The sequence below is a fragment of the Hibiscus syriacus genome, unplaced genomic scaffold, assembly GCF_006381635.1.
Source record: "Hibiscus syriacus cultivar Baekdansim isolate YM2019G1 unplaced genomic scaffold, ASM638163v2 tig00113724_pilon, whole genome shotgun sequence".
In the NCBI taxonomy this organism is placed as follows: domain Eukaryota; kingdom Viridiplantae; phylum Streptophyta; class Magnoliopsida; order Malvales; family Malvaceae; genus Hibiscus; species Hibiscus syriacus.
The window spans coordinates 1984425-2001038 of NW_024063470.1; the positions used below are offsets into that span (position 1 = coordinate 1984425).

Below are 16614 nucleotides of genomic sequence, written 5' to 3' on the forward strand. Positions count from 1 at the left end.
GTTAATATCCACTTTCAAGGTTTTATGTGATCATTTTATGCTCATCATAGCCACCAAGGTTTGCATTTAGAGGTAGCATCTTCAAGTTCAACTCTTGAATAAGTTTCTCACTTTGTCGCATGCAAAGCTCATTTTAAGTGAATCAATGTTGTGGAGTCTACTGTTTATGATGAGTTGTGTGATCTTCTTCTTTTTTGCATCCAATCGTGAGACAAATTAATGGAAGATGAGAACCGAAGTTGTCCCACTTTATTTCGAGTTATTGAGTCAATCTTCGAGAAAATATCTATTGTTTGAAAAATGTTATTTTTTAAAGTATAGAGAAGTTCAACGTAGAGATTTATAAAGCAAAATTATGTTAAAAATTAAACAAAATATCAGTTCAATGAATATCAAATAAATAAATCACACATGTTGATTTAAATAATTGTAGCCTTTTGATGAGTGTAAGGATTGATTAGTTAATTTAGGAAGGCCATGTGATTTAGTTTGGTTTTGTCTCATGTTTTTCTAGTTTTCATCACAAAGGTGTCTATTAATTGAAATGCCCCACTATTATGGTATGACCTTCAAATAGGATGCGAACATAATAGCACAACTAATACATTCCACTACTAGACTTCTTAGATAGTATTTCTGTTTCAATTCTCAGGAATCTTCCATTTGTTCAAGTTTCATAGATTCCTTAAGCAAAGATGTGTAGAAATATCGATCTAACAACAAAATTTCTAAGTGTCTTTGTATAGTATACTATAACATATATTTTGTAACTCTTTTGGTTCACCTTCCACCGAAACTCATTCATAATTTGAACTTTAGGCCTTGCGCCCTTTTAAATTATACTTTATTAAATTGGTGTTATCGTCTTTTCTTTGATTTACTGGGAGATTCATCTCGATACAAAGTTATTTGTGTCATGATTTGAATGTAATCCTATTCATAAAGTTAGAGCTCTTGTCATAGCCCGTTACTTTAGCATAATTCAAGTGTCATAAAGTTTTCTACTTGACAATTTGAACGAAACTCACTTAATAAAGCTTGGACTTACCTCCATAGCTACTCCAGACATTACCTTCGAAGATTATCAGCTTACTACTTTTAGCAGAGTGCCCCAACAATATTAAGATTAGTTTGCATAAATATCACATTATTTCTCTGAACTTCTGATTTTAATATTTCTTAAGCTCATCAAGAAAAATCTGTTATAGTTAGAGTGTCATTGACAGTTAGGAAATTTTATCTTTAGAGCTCAACTTCCAAGCGACTGACTTAAACTAAATTCATCTATTCCATCATTCTATTTGTGAAAATTATAGATCAACATCGAACATTTTCAATAGTTATGCAAACTAATCAGTCTTGCAATGTCGTGCAAAAAAGATGCCTCATCTTGTTGCTCCCAAACTTACCTAAGTATTTGATGGCCTCATTGTGTGGGAGAATTGTTACCTTCGTTTCTTTAGGCAAAAAAGTATTACTATGATGATCAGTCAATAGTAAATGGATCTTATTTTTTTAGGTAATTTGATCTCTTAATATGTCAAAAGGCTATAACCTCAATTCTCAAAGGTGCATTTCATTATATTTGATATTCATTGAATTTCAAAAAAAAAAGTTCTATTCCTCATAGTCAAAGAAATGATATTTATTTAATGATAAAAATGTTCAAGAACAAATTCAAACAAGACATGTTATTCTTTAAGTAGCATAGCTCCATAGTGATTTGGTGATGATCTATTCTCGTCCCAGGATGTCCCATTCAATTTGCACCCCATTTCTCGACGAACTCTAGGGTTATCGCTTTGCCAGTAACGATTTTTTCTATCTTCTTCATTATTGTTATGCATTTTCCAGTAGGGTGACCGGATGCCCCATATGAAAGTCACATGTGTTGTTTGGATCATAGCCTTAAGCAGACGGGTTAGTCAACTCTCTCGAAGGTTTAGGAGCGAATTATTGACCTTGGATCAAATGTGGAAGAAATTTTGAAATAGGCACTTGAAATATCTTTAGAGTCGCGTTTTCCCAAGACTTCTTCCGTGGTGGATATTAGCAATAGGTTATTTTTTTCTGCTTTGGTATATTTTATGTTTTCTAATATATGACACTCCGCGCTATATATCTTCAACACATGAGCCATGATGGGCTAACTCTTGGTCTAAAATTCTATGACTCCATGATCCAAATATTCTGACTTGACGCTTAAAGTTGATACATTTCTCGGTGGAGTGTCCTTGAATTCCAACATGGTATTCGCAATGGGTTTTTTCATCATACCATCTTGGATGCGAGGAATGTGATGGCTTGACATGTTTCGGTGCAATCAAAAGTGCTTCAATCAATTTAGAATATACCTCAAGGCATGAGAAAAGAATATGATAGAACCGTGGACCTTTGGGTTCCAACTTTCCTTTGTTATTATTAGCGTCCTTATGAGAATCTATCAAAACGTCATCTTGAGGCATTAAGGATTGACTTTGCGATGTTAAGTCATGATAGTATGTTGTAAAGGACTAAGAGAATAATTTACGAGAGTTTGGTCCTCTTCCTTTTATTCATATTGAGGTTCCTGACTGATGTTGAGTTTTGGGGGAACACATGCTTTCCATTTTCAAAGCATAGTAAATCATATGTGACAAAATTTAAAACCTTAGCATTAGGATCCCACAATTCCATGTAGTGTGATTGAAATCACCAGAATGGTATCCACAAGAATTCTTGATACCATGACAATCTGGTCGTAAATAATTGTTGGCCTTAGAGAGATTGGTGTCAGAAGGTGATTCTAGAAAAGATTAGGTAACAAGTAAAAATATAACCCGAGAATTAGGACAATTTATATCTTATTCTTCCTCCTCTTATCCTTTTTGGCAGGCATCTTGTCTTTTTCAATGCATTTTTTCTTAAGTGAGCCACACCTTTGCCTACCATTATTCCAACATCACTCTCTAAGATTGATGTTGCCTTTGGATTTGGAATGTTTTGCTCTTTAATGATAAATTGGACATTTAGAAATGTTATATTTACTACCAAGTTAGGATTTCGACTCTCCCCTAGACTTTTTCCATCAGCCTGCACAATACACTCCTTTACTAGATTCTTTTCCTCAACCAATGCAGCCATCATGCTTATTAGTTTGGAGATTTGCCCCTTTGATTCATCTTGGAACCTCTTCAACTGATTACTCATCTCTGTTAAGTTCTGGCCAGATATTCTTGAAGCCTCTCTATTTATTAATCCACGTTATTACCTCATTTATCGGATCCATAATTTTGTGTTCAGTATCTGAATCTTAAAATAAAGTCGTTCATTAATCATTCTCAATGTTTTCATGATAAATGCATGCAAAAATGATTAATGCAAATGCAAATGTAAGAAAATGCACTGATCTAAATAATATTCGATCATATAACAACTTTCATCCAAAAAAATCCCAAATATCATAAATAGTTTGATTACATATAGACTTAGCCCTTCTATTTAAATTTGAAATCTCATTCATCAAGCCAAGTGATTCATAGTCCAAGACAAGATCAGTATGGGCTTGAATGGCTTCAGCTCATTCTGCTAGCATTCTCATGCATCATGCGAGGTCTCGTTCTCTTTGTGAATGGCTTTTGAGTTTGTCTTCCACCATTGAGCTTGCCTTTGTATGAGGGACTCCTTTGAAACAATCTTCTTGCTATTGAAATACGTCATGTTTGAAAAATTTGACATGAAATCTAGTGGTGGACTGTCACATGCTCATGTTGTGTTGCTTCTAACTAAGCACACACCTCTGAAAATGAAGCTAGATGCTTTTGGACTCTTGATTCATTTGTAAAATACTTTATAATTTGACGGAATATCCATGGATCAACACCTCTTATAGTATGCTAATGTGGTACTACATGGCAACAAATAAAAAAACAAAGAAAGGAAAATAAGTTAGTAAAATAATACATAAAAGATAAAGACAGTAAATCCTACCCCACAAGTTTTATACCCTTATCATGGTAAAGATAAGATCCTACCCACATATGATTTCTACCCTTATGTTTTACTCAGAAAGAAAATAAATTTTAACCGCATGATTTATAATTCACATGTTTTTCACTTGTAAAAATAAAGGACAAATGATAGAGGTCAATTTCTCCTATGTTATACTTAGTCGGGAATTCCTATAGGTTAGGCATAGTTTTGATCTGGGTAGATTTCTATGGTATATTACATGCATGGTTTCGACTCTAATGTAAAAGGTACTCGAATTATCCTCGTTAGTGCCCGCTTGGGCTAGCCAGACCCTTGATCCTAAACCCCATAGGCTTATATGAATCAAGTTAAATTCGAAAAGATACACCTCCTTATGCCTGACACGAAGAAGCATATCCCACGAAGGAATTAGGTATGAACCCCAAAGACTAATTGCTAGTCTTGACACAAAGAAACATTTTCTACAAAGGCATTGTATTCACCCTCACTCAAAAAAGACAACTCAACTTTAGGGTTCATGTCATACAAATGCAGAGAGTGTGCGAGGAGAAATCTACCAACCTTTACAAACACTAACATTCAATTCTTGAACAAGAACCAATCCACTTAATAATCTGAAAGTTCATGAATACACACATCCGTATGAACAATCACAAGTGGGCATATGCCATTGTGATTTTAAAATGAATGCAAACAAACAAGCACAACCAAAAGGATCAAAAATTAAATTAAGTTAAATTCATAATTTTCATTTGCCAAGACAATAATTAATCGAGTGACGACTTTGCTCTCTAAAAGTCTCCAACATAGTCTCTAACCTGTCGTAATGTCTCCAAAAAATCAAAAAATAAATTTTAAGGCTCATTTTGACTAAAATTGGGTTTTCCTTTAAAATTGAAATGTGATTCGATGGAGTCACCTCAATTTTTGTTTAGGGTGTGATTGGATCACCCAAAAATATTTTGTTATTTTAATAAATTTAAAATTAAAATTTATTAAAATAAATTTTGGTCTTTTTTCAGTAATGAGTTCAAGAGTCGATTATGTATGAGGAATGATGAAAATCGTTATCTAGTCAGTTAACTATTGTATTTGCAATGAATTTACGCATTCAAATTTTAATTTAATTAATAATCTCTTTTTTAGTTAAATAAATAAAATTTCATTTAACTCGTTAAAATTTAAGAGAGAATATTAAGCGATTATGCATTTAATTGAAGAAAGTTAACCACCTAATATAAGTTAGAGTGACATCCCTCTCATTTTCAACTAAAGCAGTGAACCACTAATTTTCTTCTAAAAAATTTTAAGTTAAATTGTTAGCATTTCACCATTTCAAACCAAAGGGAAACACCACCTAATATAAGGTAGAGTGACAATTTTCCTTATTTGGAAAGAAAAAGAAACACCATAGTCATTGTATTTATTTATCTAAGGTTATGCAACAAACAAAAGTTTTATTTATGGAAATTATCGGGTCTTTAAGATATATAAAGAATGTTCAAATATTTATAAATCTAAATATGGGAACATTTCCCTTTTTACCCTCTTGATTAATTTTTCAAAGTTATCATATTTTTATGGTTTCATTGGAGAATGTTTATTCAATTTAAATTATCGAATTAGACTACCCAGGTGGATTAGGGTATCTTTCTTCGATAATTTAAATTAAATATGTATTACCTTTTAATTTATTATGTAAAAGATGGAGTAATGTGATGGGGCTATGAAGCTTACAAGAATTAATGAAAATGTCATTCAAATAATCAATTTCAAATAAATTAATTATGGGCTAGTCATGCTCGAATTATTAATCAAATTAATTAATCATGTTAGTTTAAAGAACCCTTACACAACATATGTTATTAAAACAACTAAAATTAAAAATAAAAATTATTCCACGAAATTAAAACATATCAGAAATAATTTAAAAAAGGGCGTAAATAAATAAATAAATTAATAACTAGCTATCATAAAAATAATTGAAAAGAATAAAGGCTTAATTGTATTAAAAAGAAAAATTACATGGACTTAATTATGAATTAAAATGCCTAATTTGAAGATTTAAGGACCAAATGAAAAGACCTAAAACAATGAAGAACCGTGGAAAGAGATTATCCAAAACTTCTAAAAAAAGCACGGATCAAAATTTTCTAGAACGAACCGATTCGATTGAACCGACCCCTATAAAATCCCAAAATCATATTTTTTCTCATTTTGTGTCTCTCTAAAAAAAATGAGATCCTAAAAGCTCTCAACTCCTCAATAACCCAGTCCCTCCCCCAAAAAATAAATACCCAAAACACGACAGTCCTCCACGGCCAACCCAACTCCAACCACCACCCATAATTGTTGGAGTCTTAAAACTCTACCCAAATTACTCATTTCCTCCTACAAAACCCAAAATTGAGCCCCTCTCTTTGAGAAATAACCCCCACTAGAATATATCTAAACATGCAAGACTTCGATTTTTACCTTTTTCTTCAACAACGCTTCGGTTCTTTGGTGATGCTTCAATTATCCTGATAATGATGAAAAAATAAGTGCTCCCCCTTCTATTTCTCGTGTTTTCTTTGGTTGTCTTTAGTTTTTTTTCCGAATGTTTTTTTTTTTTAACTAGCAATCATCCTCTTCTTTGTGTTTTGCAAAAGGCTTTATTGTTGATGGGGGATTTTCTTTCCCCCGATGTGAAGATACCTTTGTATGAAAAGTGAAATTAGATTTTAGGGATTTTCCGTTTTTGTTATATTTGCTTTTAATCTGAAAATATGTTTCCTTTTTTGTTCGATTGTGTTGTTATTGCAATTGGCTTACCATCTTTGGGTTAGATTCTGATTCTTGTTTCTTTCTTGTGATGATTTGCATTGATTATTGCCTTCTTTGATTTGGTAATATTTCCCAAAATCGCCTAGAGATTTTTTCTATTTGGCGCGTGTTGCGCGTTTGGGCCTATTTCACCGGTGCGTGGTCTTCACACTCCATCAATCGATTGTCTTGTGACCCTTCAGTATCCTCTGATGAAATCTCGTCCATTGGATCATGAAGTCAGATCCAACGATCCTAAAACAGCTCTGCATGCTTTATATTTTAGGGTTATAACTTACACGAGATATGGTGTATTGGTTCCAACTCGATCTAATTACTCCCATGCATGTGGCACTGATACTAAGTTAGAAACCCTATTTTCACTGTGTCAAGTAAATGGGTCTCCTCTTGGGCTTAGAATACATGTTTTAACTCTTGTAACTCCTCTTAGACTTATTCAAATCCCCCTAATTTGTTGGGTCATGCAGATTGATCACCCATTGAAATACCCCAAATATTAGGCCAGTGGCTATTTTGAAAGGATTTAAAATTTAGAGGATTAGATTGAATAAATGGTAAAGTATAAGAAATGATTTAATAAAGATCAATTAGTAAGAATGGAAGAATGAAAGGGCATTTTGGTCTTTAGATTGAAATGAATTTAAAATTCATTTTATTAGGGATTTAAGAAAGGGAAAAAGAGGAAAGTTGAAAACTAAACTAAGTGATCTACTCTTCTTCCCCGTGACCGTGCTCTCCTCATAGCCAAAGGTAAGGCTTTAACTAGCTAATTTTTCCTTTCGTTTTTTGGTTTGTTCTTGAAACCTTAAGTGATGTGGAAGCTTAAGGAAGGGTTAAAGAGGATTAAAATATAGAAATGAATGATTTATTTGAGATTGAAGAAAATGGGTTTTTGAATGACATGTTGAAATATGAGTTTTTATTGAGGTTTATTAGTAGATTTGACTTGTTAAAGAAGTAAATAAGAGATTAGAAGCTTTGGATGTGATTAAAAACATGATAGAAAAAGTAGCATGATTCTTAGTTTGAGATGTTCTTTGGAGAATTTAGATGTTATAAGAAGCTAAATGAAAGAAAATTAGTTGGGTTAAGTGATGTAATAGATTTAAACGAAAATTTAGTAAAAATCGAGCTGAAAAATGGAAAATTTGGGTTGGGTATTGGTACTGGAAGAAAATACCGATACTATAGGTTTAAATTTGAAGAATTACGATGAACAATATCAATACTGATGCAATTAGTATCGATACTACTGTGGGTATCAATACTAAGAGAAAGGTATTGATACCATGGATTCCAGAATGCATTAATGATATCGATACTGAAAGGGAGTGTTGGTACCATATTATAGAAGTATCAATATCATGGTAGGGGTACCGATACTATTGAGCCTAAATTGTAAGATAGCCTGAAATTGTAATAGAAATTGAAAATAATAGTACTTTTGAGTATTATTAAAGTATAAATGTTAGGGAATATACTAACATTGGTATGATATGTGTCTTTAATGGATGCCTGTGTAGATCATAACCAAGCTCCTGAGTCAAGCAAGAAAAGAGAAAAGATAAAGTTGCCGAATAGCCGAACATCATTATAGCTTATTAGTGAGGCTTATCAGGTGAGTGCATTTATGGTACTTGTATGAAAGGAGGGCGACTTTCGATGAGTCAATCTCGAATGTTTTGTTAAATGTATATATTACAACATTTTGGTATATTTTCATAATGTATATAGAAATGATATTATGAATAAGTTGTAGAGTATGATCTGTTCTAAAATGAATGAATGAATGTTAATGTTGTGCTATGGTTATCGATGTTAATGAAATAAATGAAAATGCATAACAATGCATTATTGGCAGAAAGATGTCATAAATGAAAATGCATTACGGTGCATTATTGGCTGAAAGGTGCCATAATGAAAATATATAACAATGCATTATTGGCTGAAAGGTGCCATAAATAAAAATGCATAATGGTGCATTATTGGCAAAAGATGTGATAAATGAAAATGCATAATGGTGCATTATTAACATAAAAGGTGCCACTCATGGTATTCATATAAGGTGAATGACCATTTCGGCACTTCAGGCAATGTATGTACGTTAAATTCTTATTTAACATATATTGGGCAAAATAAAGTATAATTGGGAACAAAATACAGAAAAATAAGCATGTTGGGCATACTAAGAATGGTTTTGATGACTATATGAAAGAAACATGGGTTTAATTGAGATGATTAACTGATTTTTATGAAGTATACAATTTAGTTTGTATTTCAATAGCTATAATATGATTATGTATGAATTTTTAGTTCATTTACATTATTATGCACTTTACATGTGTTGATTTCACGCGAAGGTAAAAGCAAAGACTTAGCAGAGTAAGGATTGCAGCAGAGAACATCAATCCAATGTTGACTAATCAGTAACAGTAGGACAATCATATTTATTTTGAAAATTAGCTGGCATATAATTGAAATTAAGAAAAATGCTCTGGAATGTATTTAAAGTGATAATTTTTGTAATATGTTTCAAAGAATGTTTTATTATTGTACTAAAATGTTTTGTTTTAATTTCAAAACAAAATTTTATAGGTTTTACAAATGAGTGATGTTTTTAAAAGTCATGTGACTCCTATAACTTGTGTACGGAAACGAATACGGGAAATGGGTATTACACCATGCTGGACCTTCATGGACTTTGACTTCTTGGACCCAAACTTTGACTTCGATTGGAACCCTAAATGATAATAATAATAATAATAATAATATATTATTATTATATTATAATATATATTGTGCATAATATATATACCATATACTTATATAATATACTATAGTTTATACTATATATATTTATTTAATATATATATATATATTCAAAATTAATATATATTTTATAATATACTATATATATAAATATATTAAAAATACTATACACTATATATTAAAATATAATTCAAAACAAATCTCCGAAAGAAAATAGGTGTCTACTCCAGTTAATGGTGACGACTGAGATATTATCTTTGAATTCGTACTTTGGTGCCCTTGGACATGATGGGATAAGATTATTTTTTATCCGGATAACTTGGATAGAGAAAGCATGATTTATTGCAATAGAAGGATGCATACTAAAACAACCATTACTATTGCTCGTAATGAAACTCACCGTACTACTGACCCTCGTGACCACCAAATTAACACAGCTTGGAGCCTTCCCCCAAATGGCTGGGTACAGTTGAATGCTGATGGTTCCAGGAACCCATCTACGAGTTTTATGTTTGTGGGGGTTATTCGTAATGATCAAGGTCAATGGATTACGGGATTCTCTAAAATTTTAGGATCATGTTCGATTCTGGATACGAAACTTTGAGGTATTTATGAGGTTTGAATATGACTTGGGAGATAGGTGTGCGGTAGGTTATGGTGGAAACTGACTGTAAAGAGGCATTTTCACTAGTCCGACAAGGTGTGAACATGAAGGAATTTCTCATATGGTTCCTCATTTAGTTGGAATGCTTTCTTGATGATGGTGCCTTCGATTCTCGAATGTTGTTTCGGTAAAAGTAAATTACGGATGCGCTTGTTGAAATTATCCTTTGAATGTCTTGCTACTGAAGTTGCTTCATTCTTCATGAAGATAGTACTATGACTCCAACACCTTAGTTATTTTTCTCCTATTCTTTTCTTTGTATTAAAAAAAAGAAAAAATTAACGTCAATCACATAACTTAATAGAAAATTATAAATTCATAATTATAAAATAAATAGATAATATCATAACAAATAAAAATTAAACATATACTTTTGACTTTAAAAATCAAATTTCAAACACAATTTTTTTTTAAAAGTCTATATTTAATATTACTTCTAACCTAAAAAAATATTTTGAATCCAAAAATAATTTTCAGACGTTAAACAGACCTTAAGCTTTGCCCGAAGATGTGAAGATACCGTTATATATCCAAACGTCAAGAGACACAGCATGGAGAATCTATCATCCAATTTTCTATACTGCTCCTAAATTTCATCCAGCAAATGACAATCATGCCATTTTTTCCAGCTGTCATACTCCTATTGATCCATCATATATCCTAAAATATTCCCCAATGGAACCGATATAAACTCCTAAAACCCTAGCATTTTGTCCGCTCGCTCTCGCACTGTTCTCCCTCGTCGATATCCTAGGAGAGGGAAATAATATTAGGGTTTTAGAAAAATTGAGATAAATAGGAAATTCTTTAGGTTAGGGTTTTGATTTTTGCATCGCTTGGCTGTAAGAAAGAAAACAAAATGGTGGCAGACAAAGGAAAGAAGATCAAAGTAGCAGAGAAGGGAGAAGAAGAGAAATCTGAACAAATCGACGGAGACCTCATTCTTTCCATCGAGAAGCTTCAAGAGATCCAAGACGAGCTCGAGAAGGTCCAATTTTCTCATTCTCATTTCACTTTTAGTTATATATCCGTTCATGTTTTTCGCTCTTTGTTTTTGGTTTATGGGAAATTTTTAGGAATACCGCAGGGAAATTTTGGATTTTTTCGTGTTTATCTGGGATGATTTTAAGTGTGCGAATATTGAATTTTCTGTAATAACAGTTTTGCGTCAATGAAATTAATGTTTATAATTTTGTTTCTTTGATTATTAATTACCGCACCTGATCAACTCTGTATGTCGGATCTGTCTTAATTATTGTGGGTGAGCTTAATTGTTTCATTCTACGAGTTTAAGTGCCCACTTGATTTCTAAAACACGATTTTTGAGAGGTAACTTTTATGTATCATGTCTTATTGCGGAGAAGGTGTTAATGGGATTGTTAATATCTGTATCTGGTCTTCCTATGTCGTTTTTATGTTCTGCATTTTTTTAGGAAGATTGAGTCCCTTGATTATTCTCTTCCATTTGTTAAGTGTCTCCCTCGTGTATATAAACAATTTTGTTTTTGTTTGGGGGTGGGGGAGTTTTCTTAGTCATTTTTATATTCTGCATTGCATCATTGCAAAAAGTTTGAGTCCCTTAATTGTTCTCTTCCACATGATTTAAAAGTCATTCAACACATTGTTGTAGGTGGTTACTTTAAGATATTATGTCTTATTGCAGAGGTGATTTAAGTTGGATATGTTTTCTTTTTTAAATTTTTGTTGTTTCTTTTGGGTATTTTGTAGATCAATGAGGAGGCGAGTGAGAAAGTTTTGGAAGTGGAGCAGAAGTACAATGAAATACGCAAGCCGATTTATGATAAGCGGAATGAGAAGATTAAGTCAATTCCTGATTTCTGGTTGACAGCTGTAAGCGGTTCCAAATTCCAGTCTTTCGTATAAATTTAGATATTTTTCTTTGAAGCTGTCTCCATGTTGAGAAGAAGGGCTTTGGTTGACTTGTGTTTTTTATGTACAGTTCTTGAGTCATCCTGCTCTTGGTGAACTTTTGAATGAAGAAGATCAGAAGGTTTAATATGACTTCTTTCCATAACTGAAACTAGTTCTGCACTTATTTTATTTTGCAAAATTTATTTTCGGTTCCATTTATTTATTTATTTATTCATTTATTAAGGAGTGTTTTGGATTTTCCTGATATATTCTAGTTATTTTTTTTCATATTTATTCATTCTTCTTATTTTCATCCTTTTGTTTCTTGATAGATATTCAAGTATATTAGCTCACTCGAAGTTGAGGATTTTAAAGATCTGAAATCTGGCTACTCCATTACGTTTGTAAGTTCATTTATTTTTCTTTTATTATCTTAATTCTGTAAGAAACTGAAGTTGCACTTGATTTCTTTTATTGCATTAAACATTTGGTATAAGAAACATTTAATCATGGTCTAATCAGTCATCATGATTTGTTGGCAACTGTTATTTTACCTTTTCAGAACTTCGATCCCAATCCATACTTTGAAGATACAAAGCTTAGGAAGACCTTTACCTTCCTTGATGAAGGTACCAAGATTGTTGCCACCAAAATCAAGTGGAAAGAAGGCATGGTGAGGGTTTCTTCTTTATCATGTCTACTCATCTTCTTGTTATTTGTTTCCCTTGGTTATTATGTTACATTAGTTTTTTAAATGTTAAGGGCTTGCCAAATGGAGTTGACCATGAGAAGAAAGGAAACAAGCGGCAGTTTACTGACGAAAGGTTTGTTTATCATATCTATAATAAATGTTTCCCCAGTTTGAGGACTTAAGTCACATAAAACCTGAGATTAGTTTCTCTGTTGTAAAATGTAGTCACTTCATTTTTTTTCTCAATAAATTTATCGAACTTCAGCCTAGCATCTTATTAGAATATTATACACTAGCTAAATAATTGTAATGGAAAATAAAGGAAAAAAGGAAAGTTGAGGAAAGTAAATAATCTATGTAATTTTTGTTTGGATAGTTAAAATTCTCAAGGGAAAGGAAAGTTAAGGAATTTTTACAAACTTTGGTTGGTTAAACAGTGAAAAGGAATTATTTTAATGACGTTTTTCCAATTTTACCCTTTTTATAAAATAATTGATGTAAAAGGTTAAGGGTAAAACAAATATTTCACGGGTCTTTTAAAATACTCTTCATTTCCGCAGCCTTTTCCCAAATTGGGCTAATTAAAAACTGAAAATTTCAAGGGAAAATAAGGGATAATCAACTCTCTTTCCTTTCCCTTGTTTATATAAAAGAAATTATCCAGACAAGGGAAAAGATCTTATTTCCCCTTACTTTCCCTTGATTTTGTACAATCCAAACTTAGGGTTAGTTTTCTCACAAGTCATCTTTTTTTTGGTTATATAGAGCCAAACCTTGGCAGATTGAGTTTCCTTTTTTTAGTGCAGACAAATTAAGATTACACATGCATTACATATTATATAATAAAGGTTTATTTATTGCAATTCATTACAATTAATGTATGTATTTATACATTCTTTTTAGTTTCTTATCAACTTCTAACATGCTAGGAATTTGCTGTTCTGTGAAGTTTGGGTCAACTTATGCCATTGTCTTGTATTTGATTTCTCTTCTTTTACTTAGTCACTTGCAAATCATCTATAATATTATACTAAAATTATTACACATGAATGCAGCTTCTTTACCTGGTTTACTGATGCTCAGCAGAAAGATGACATGGATGAAATTCATGATGAGGTAAACTCTATATGCATGTGCGCATGTATGTAGTTTGTCCTTCATTTTTCCCCTTATTTTGTTAAAGAGCTGGTCTAATCATTCACTTGACAAACACTACAGGTAGCAGAGATTATCAAGGAGGATTTATGGCCCAATCCCCTCGCATATTTCAACAATGTAACTTACTTCCCCTGGTTTTGTTTTATATCACTTACTTATGATCACCTTTTGCTTCCCTTGTTAAATTTTTTGTAACTTAATGCAGGATGCTGATGAAGAAGATTTTGATGGTGATGAAGAGGTATTTCATCTCCCCCCTCCCCCTTTTATTTCTTTCAAAAACTTAATTCATACGTTTCTTGTACCCATTTATTCTAGGATGTTTTCTTTTCATGATAATGGGATGCTGTTGGTTTTTTGGTCTTTATTTTAACATTTTTGGTTTATTTTTCCACAAAGATCGAGTAGTTTCTTCTATTTTCATTATATATATGTTTGGAGAACATGCTTATTAGAGCTTTGCTTGTAGTTAAAATGTAAATTCATCTATTGAATCATGAATTGGTAATAATAAAAAATGTGAAAATAGATGTTGATTACTTGGGTTTTAAGGTTTTTTCGAATGCTTGAAAAGGAGGAATCATTATACTTCGAAGTATATGCTGATGAGAATTTAATTGCTCATTTCTTTTGCTGGGGTAGTTGTGAAGTATGGTGACAGTTGTGTGAGATTTACTTGCTAAGTGTTTATTAATTTGCATATGTGGTTAAAGTGTTCATTGGTATAACTGGTTGTTCTTAGAATCATATAGTTATGGAAGAGGTTGGAATAGCAGTACCGGAGTTTGTGGTGATTTGAAAGTATCTGAAATGCATTTTCTTGCTATTTGAGTTAATACATGTATGCTGATCACAAGCTTTCCTAAGGTCTGCAGTAAGCATGTTTAAGGGGAATAGTAAAATTACCATTGAATCTTTACTTACAGACCAAACTTGTTTCTCCTATATATTACATCCATTGACAGGGAAAAGATGAATCTGATGATGACGATGATCAAGATGAGGAGGAGGAGGATGGTGAGGATGATGACTGAAGTAACATCTGGCCTCTAGTTAGTAGTTGCTTGCTTTGCGATCAAGTAAGAACTTATGTGAAGTTGCTAAGGTTATGGGGAGGATAACCATCTTTAAGGTAGCTTTCTCTGCTGGATAAGCAACTGGCATTATTGCCAGCATAGATCTGACTCTTTTCCCTTTTTCTTTTTAGTTCTATCCGTCTTTTACCATTTTTAAATCATTTTGTATGTGTTTTTCTGGTTTCCTCCCCCATGGTGACATGAACTAATCCGGTAGCTGGCTGGTCTATAATCTATAGTTTGCTTTATATGTATTTGTGTGATCAAGTTATTATTATTTTGTGTTGTGTCCAAAAAGATTATAAGTTTTATGTGCTTTGATCCAAAACTGTGCCTTTACTCACAGGCCCCAAAACTTGAAGATTATTTGATGGATCAATGTGGTAAGTGAAATTAGAACCATTAGAGAGATTTACCAAAGAAATGCTTCACTGTTCCTCCATTAGTATGTCTCCATTCAATGGACGAATTGAAAATGTTTGATCATCTGAAACTGACGTCTTTAGAGAACATGATGAGTCATGGAAGTCATTAGTAAGGTTACTCGAGCCCAAGTTCTAAGAAATTCAATACAAAGTTTGAAGCTTGATTCAGATTCAATTAGGCTGGATTAAGCTTGCTTATCAAGAAAATTGAACTTGATATTCATGTTCGGCTTCGAAATTGGTTGGTTATTCTTTAGCTAAATTGAGCGAAATTTAATTTTTAAGGAACTAGTATGAACTAAACATTTCAAGGTCCAATGATCATCAAATACCAATGACATCCAGTAGTGATAGACTATGATGGTGAGCTACGATTGTTGGTAGGAGATTTTGATCGGATTTGAGGATCATATTGATATTTTAGATATTTTATTTAAAGTTTAATGGTTAAATTTGTATTTATATGAAGTTCAAGGATTAAATTAAAGATTAATTTTATTTACTAACATTTTGTATCATCAAACTAATGGAAACTAATTATTCAATTATTAAAATATAATAAATTGGTAAATATAAATAATTAAAATTAAATTTCAAAATTATTGTTTAAAAATGAAATTAAAACCAAATGACTGTTTACAATTGAATGCCCTAAGAAAATATGATAAACTATAAGTTTAATACTTAAACTCACTTTTATTCAGTATTTAAGTTTTTATTTTTTCTTAAAATCATATTTAATATTTACTTTTTATTTCATTTTAACATATAACCGTTAAAAATTTATTGGAAGAGACTTGCATCCCCCGCGATAAAAAATCCAACTTATCCCTCTCTCTCACCACCACGACGGTAAAGGGCGACAGAGAGAAAGTGGTGCCCTCGATAAACACAAACTTTATCAGTTTCACTTTATATATAAAAGTATGATCCAATTACATTATGTACAACTCTTCTAGGTTTACACCATTTTAAAATCATTATATGAAATAAATTAAAGGTCGAAATTATAGAAAATGAAAATATATTCATGAAAAAAATAAAGACTTAATATCAATCTTTTATTTTCTTAAATCTGATGGTCTTAAAACATAAAATTAAAAGAGTTCGTAATATATATATATATATATATATATTGCAAACTCAGAACTGAAATCTCTT

General features: G+C 31.9%; 1 protein-coding gene across 1 annotated transcript; it reads left to right on the forward strand.

Annotated features, from left to right (window-relative positions):
* The first annotated feature begins 10944 nt into the window (after window positions 1–10944).
* On the forward strand, window positions 10945–15157 carry LOC120187274 (NAP1-related protein 1-like). The gene is made up of 10 exons (XM_039191026.1): window positions 10945–11219; window positions 11960–12082; window positions 12192–12242; window positions 12436–12507; window positions 12666–12776; window positions 12866–12927; window positions 13850–13910; window positions 14013–14069; window positions 14158–14193; window positions 14918–15157. Exons 1-10 carry the CDS (start codon window positions 11091–11093, stop codon window positions 14984–14986), a joined length of 771 nt encoding a protein of 256 aa, XP_039046957.1. The 5' UTR covers window positions 10945–11090; the 3' UTR covers window positions 14987–15157.
* Window positions 15158–16614: the final 1457 nt, after the last annotated feature.